At 42.5% G+C, this 6,000-nt stretch overlaps 1 protein-coding gene across 4 annotated transcripts in view; it reads right to left on the bottom strand.

The window, feature by feature from the left end:
* Positions 1–5,288, bottom strand: part of RIPOR2 (RHO family interacting cell polarization regulator 2) — a 231,943-nt gene extending 226,655 nt beyond the window's left edge. Inside the window, exon 1 of one of the 4 annotated variants that reach the window (XM_055390371.2) lies at positions 4,847–5,288. In XM_055390371.2, the coding sequence (XP_055246346.1) occupies positions 4,847–4,922 (76 nt within the window). In that variant the 5' untranslated portion in view covers positions 4,923–5,288. The remainder of the gene's footprint in view (positions 1–4,846) is intronic. The other 3 variants (XM_055390378.2, XM_055390376.2, XM_055390377.2) reach the window with 3 other exon arrangements.
* Positions 5,289–6,000: the final 712 nt, after the last annotated feature.

Below are 6,000 nucleotides of genomic sequence, written 5' to 3' on the forward strand. Positions count from 1 at the left end.
TGCCACTATTACCATTTTTAGGCCCTCAGCTCCCAATAGCTACATTGCCAGGAACTGTGCTAGGCACTTGACATATTTTATGTCTTTCAATCCCCCCCAATAACACTGGGAGGTGGGTATTACTGTAATAACCATTTTAAGGTTGAGGAAGTGGGCATTCAGGAAGGTGGAATAAATTGCCCACAGGCCAACAGCTAAGAAGTTGTAGAAGCAGGATTTGAAGCCAAATCTCCTGGTTGTCAAAGCTTATATACTTTTCAGGGTTTCTTTCCTTTAATCTCCCACCCCAACTGTGGCAGACTAAAGGAAAGAAAGGCTCTCGGGGCATTCAGTTATCTGTGCCTGCCCCTCATTCCCGTGCCCTGCCCTGACCCTGCTGTCATCATGTAGAAGGCCCAGGCACCCACGGAGCTGTTGCTCTGTCTATACTCCTCTTTACCTGGGCAGGTCACAGGTAAGCAGCTTGACAGGGTTTACAGGACACCAGATAGGTCCTTCTCCCGAATGTCTGCTCAGTATCACACATGTGTGTCTTTGTAGTGACCTTTGGCCTATTTTAAAATTCAAATATCCCTAAGAAGGGTAACATATTACCGTTCTCATATCTTGGTTTGATTATTATTATTTTTTTTTACTACACTGCTATGGACTAGAAAAGAAAATAATCTAAATATTTCATTACAGATTCTGGGGGTGAAAGGAAGAAGTGAGGAAGGCTTAGGGAAGATGAACTTTGGGATCCATTGCTTTACTATGAGTTTAATTTTGATGGAACCCAAATGGTTATTGAGTAGATGAGGTGCCAGGTATTTTGCTAAGGGTTATAGGCATGCAGAGCTTATTAAGGATTTGTTCTCACCTGGGGAGATTTGAATATGGTCCAGGTATTAAATAATATGTGGGGATCATTGTTAATTTTATTACGCAGTTATGTAGAAAAATGTACTTATTTTTTAGAGATGCTCTTACTAAAATATGTAGTGCGGAGATGTCATAATGTCTGATTTATTTTTAAATGTTTCAACAGGAAATTAGATGAAGCAAATATGGCAAAATGTTAATAATTGTTAAATTTAGGTGATAGATATATAAGATTCATTATACTATTTTCTTAACTTTACTGAATGTTTGAAAATTCTCATAATAAAAAGTAAAACAAAAACAAACAAATGAGCAAACAAAAAACCTAAAGCTTTCCAGTAGCTCAAAATCGAAGTTCTATTGCAAAGATGACAATTAGGTTTTGTAGTAAGCAGAATTTGAAGATGGCCCCACAATTCTTGCCCCTTGGCATACAGGTTCTGTATAGTTCTCGAACCTTGGGTATAAATATGATGAGATTTTACTTCTGTGATTAGATTATGTTATATGGCAAAAATGAGGGATTTTTCAAATGTAATTAAAGTCCTTGATCAGTCAATTTTTAACTAATCAAAAGAGAGATTATCCTGGGTGGGCCTGACCTAATCAGGTGAGCCCTTTAAAGAAGAGTCTATAAGCAGCAAAAGACCCTTGTTGGCCTTGAGGAAGCAAACTACCATGTTGTGGAGAGGGTCATGTGGCAGAGAACAATGGGTGGCCTTTAGTTGCTGAAGGCCTCAGGCCTACAACTGCAAGGAACTAAATTCTGCCCACAACCATTGAGCTTGGAAGGAGACCCTGAGCCTCAGATGAGATTGCAGCCCCAGAGAACACCTTGATTGCAGCCTTGGGAGACCCTGAGCAGAGAATCCAGCTAATTCATGCCCATGGAAGCTGTGAGATAAAAAAAATGTATGTTGTTTTAAGGCAATAAACTTGTGGTAATTTGTTACAAAGCACTAGAAAACAAATATAAATTTCAACCAGTGAGGCAATTCTAATTGATTAGACATGGCAGCTTAAGGCACTATATTAGAAAGGATTCCAAGCCAGGGCCTGGCCCCCGTGGGGAAAAAGGAGAGAGCTGTGGTTGATTACCAATGTCTGCGTGGGCATGGAAATGGAGAGTGGTGGCACATGTCCCTCCTATCACCATTCAAGGTCCCTCTGTGTATTTAAAGAAAAGGGGTTTACTAACTTATTTTTCTTAATGACAAAATAACCCCAAAGGATTATATAACTTGAGTCCCCAAGTTGGAGGAAACGCTGACCTATGAGAAAAGCTTCAGAGAAAGAAGACAGGAAACGTTATCAAAACAGATTTTAGCAGCTGCAAAATATTGTTGAGGGCCACCCTTGCAGGCTGACATTTGCAGTGATAAGCGTCCTTTCCTCGCAGGTGTCTTCACTCTTTCTCCCTTTCCACTTTCTCTGATTCGCTGCCTGCAAACATGCACAGGTCTTTTGTGAGTTGGAAAATGCAACCCTCCAAAAATGTCACTTGATCCTGTTCCTGTTTCTAACTCACACTGACTCTCATGCAGCAGGGCTCTTGACCATCCTGGAAGAATATCAGAATTCCCTCCTTAGACATTATGCCAAAGAGGTCAGGACCAGCCTGCTTAATGTTGAGCTTACATTCAACATCTATTAATATATCATTTCATATTAAAACCATGCAGAAATCAGCACAGTATTCAGATGTTAGTCTCGAAATTTAAGTGAAATTTCTGTAGTAAAGCAGGCTTTTCTGATAACTCTTATTTTAAGAGTATAGGCCGACTTCCCATCCATACTAGTGAAACCATGCAGATCCATAATCCAGCTTTTCTCAGTGACGGATTCCATAACGGAGGTATTGGATTAAAACTGTAGGATCACAACTATTTTCCTACAGATATAGAATGAAGTTTCATAAAAACTGGAGTTTAAATTTAAGGTACGCGCAAGTAAAAGAAACATGATCAAGAAGGTAAAGGCCCAGAGAAAACTGATGGCTTCTTCAATTATATCAAAGAAAAAGAAGTATTTTGCTTGATGCAAATTGTTTGCTTGTCTTTGAATTGTCATTTGGAATCCAACCAGCTCAGCTTGCCTCCGAAACTAGTAGACTGTGACTATTTTGGATACATGTTCCTAAGCCACTCATTCATCTTAATTTAATTGTCTATACCAGGGACTTTTAACACATAAGGAAGAGTTGCCAACGTATAACTAGGCATCTAGGCATAAAGAACACTGTGTGATAGACTTCTACTTTTTTTTTTTTTTAGATGGAGTTTCGCTCATCGCCCAGGCTGGAGTACAATGGCACAATCTCCGCTCACTGCAATCTCCGCCTCTTGGGTTCAAGCGATTCTCCAGTCTCAGCCTCTTGAGTAGTTGGGATTACAGGTGCCCACCACCACGCCTGGCTGATTTTTGTATTTTTAGTAGAGATGGGGTTTTACCATGTTGGCCAGGCTGCTCTTCAACTCCTCACCTCAGGTGATCTGCCCACCTCCGCCTCCCAAAGTGTTGGAATTACAGGCGTGAGCCACCGCGCCCGGCCTGTGTGATGGACTTCTAATGAGAACAACACCTAGCACATAAACCAGGGCTTGGCTACTGGTGGTCCACAGTTGTCACACGTTGCCTCAGAACATTGGTATTACATATTTAAAATTCAAAGAATAAACTGCCAACATTTAAACTTGAGAGCTTTCACATAGAAATTAGTGTTTCTTGCTTTTTTTTTTGTTTTCGAGACAGAGTTTCGCTGTTGTTGCCCAGGCTAAAGTGCAATGGCACGATCTCAGCTCACCGCAACCTCCGCCTCCTGGGTTCAAGTGATTCTCCTGCCTCAGCCTCCTGAGTAGCTGGGATTACAGGCGTCCACCACCACGCCCGGCTAATTTTTGTATTTTTAGTAGAGACAGGGTTTCACCATGTTGGCCAGGGTGCTCTCGATCTCTTGACGTCATGATCCTCCCGCCTCGGCCTCCCAGAAGTGCCGGGATTACAGGCATGAGCTACCGCATCTGCCTGCTTTTTTTGAAAAATTGGAAAATCTACCAACCTCTACCCCATTCCTCATGGAAACAATCTGATGGCGTTGAATGGTGGGTGCCCCACTATGATGGGACACATATTTCCCCATTTGCTGCACCCTCTACCACTGCCTATTGCTACCTCATATTGAGGCCAAATGTCAGTTGTCATTTATCATCATGCTTTCACTATCATTTTTCTGACAACAGAGACAGGAAGAAAGTGAACTATTCCTTACCCCTGTGAAAACAAACCCCTTTCACTCATTCTTCTTAGCAGCCCAGCCCTCCACCCATTTGAATTTGCTGACATCTGAGATAAATAAACATCTCTAAAAACAGACACACACGAATTTGTTACTTGTTCATGAGAAATGGTCTTGGCATACATAGGAAATGCTTTTTCATTCTCAGATTACTCCAGCACTAAAAACTCCCTTTTGGTTAGAGTTCCTGTCTACTCAGTTGTGAGTTTGATAATTTAAGAAGCATACAATTGGGCCCTTTAAAGGAAATATGACTCACTGATCCTTGAATTTCACCTCATCTAGCGACACTGCTGATAACCTGTTTGATTCAGATGTTCCATTTTTTTCCCCACTGTAATAAACAAAAATTCCAATTCACATGACTCCTTGACCGATGTAAATATTTATTTGTATTTTCCATCTGGTTGGAGAAATAAAGAAAAGAGGCCCTGTGGCCCTGTCTTGCTCACCACTTGAAACAAAATGTATCTAGTTACCTCTAATTAGGATAGGGCTGGGAAGGAAATAGGAAGAGAGAGAGTCGGTAAAAAATACCAAAGTCCATTGGAAAACGGAGCACAGGAAAGTGGAAGAGAGGAGGAAGGGGGAAAGATTGGAGAAGATTTGCAGAGGGCAAGAAATGAGTGTGTTGCGGGAAAGTGTGGAAAACAAAGGCAGAGAGTAGGTAACACCGGTCGGGACACTCACGGTTGAGCTGGCGCCTCCGGATCCTGTCCCTCCATGGCCTGTTTCTGATCCAGTGTAATCGCGAAGGTAACACCATGGTCCCAACAGAGCGGCCTAAAACCTGCTCATGGCAAAGGAACAAAAGGGTCTTGCAGCTATCCCGGAAGTTAAGTCCAGACGTATAAAAATGAAAAAGAAAACTTAACCCCCCCTTTTTGTTCTTTTCTTAAAAAAAAAAAAAAAAAAAAAAAAAGAGTATTTGAGGCTTCCGTTGACTTCTTTTATCTTGTAACTTGCCTTGCCTTTCCTTCCCTTAACTCCCGACTGGCCCGAAGGCAGCTGCTGTGCTGGGCTGCCCTAGCCTCCTGTGCCATGTTTTATGCATGAAGATGATGGGGCGGTAATTTATTCAAGCAGAGACGATCACCGGGCTCCTGTGTCTGCCCTCGCGTCAGAGGAGCCGTGCAATGGCAGGGGGAGGGCAGGTGTGTCTGACTGCACGCAGGAATGGCCTGAAATGGGAATCCCTCTCTGTAGGCAGAAATGAAGAGCAGAGCTTTGCTGCTAGAGCTGAATCAGAGCAACACCCCTTACCTTTTAGGGCGTATGATTTATTTACTGCTGGGTCTCTGGTATCTAATATAGTGCCTGGCACTTGGTAGGTGAGCAATAAATATTTGTTGACTGAAAGAATGATTCGGTGATAACCAGCATAAGTGATTTCATACTTTCTTTTTCACCAGTTAATCTGCCCAGTGCACTGTCTTCAAATATGTCTATTTGAATTTTCTCACCCATTCTTTTTCTCCACCTACGATCACACTTGCCCCTCACCTACTAGTTCATACTTCAAAGCCTCATTTTACATGAGGCTTTCCTGAAGCCATAGACATGGGGCTGTCCTCCACGCACCTATTGCTCTCACCTGCAGGTGGCCCATGTCTGCACTGCCCAAATTTGTTAGGCCTTTTGTTTGTTCTCTGATTTCTTTTAAAGCACGCATCCAGGCTGGATGAAGTAGCTCACACCTGTAATCTCAGCGCTTTGGGAGGCTGAGGTGGGAGGATCACTTGAGGCCAGGGCAACACAGCAGGACCCTATCTCTACAAAAAATTTTAAAATTAGTTGGTCTTGGTGGTGTGTGCCTATAGTCCCAGCTACTCCAGAGGCTGAGG

Source organism: Gorilla gorilla, chromosome 5 (genome assembly GCF_029281585.2).
Source record: "Gorilla gorilla gorilla isolate KB3781 chromosome 5, NHGRI_mGorGor1-v2.1_pri, whole genome shotgun sequence".
In the NCBI taxonomy this organism is placed as follows: domain Eukaryota; kingdom Metazoa; phylum Chordata; class Mammalia; order Primates; family Hominidae; genus Gorilla; species Gorilla gorilla.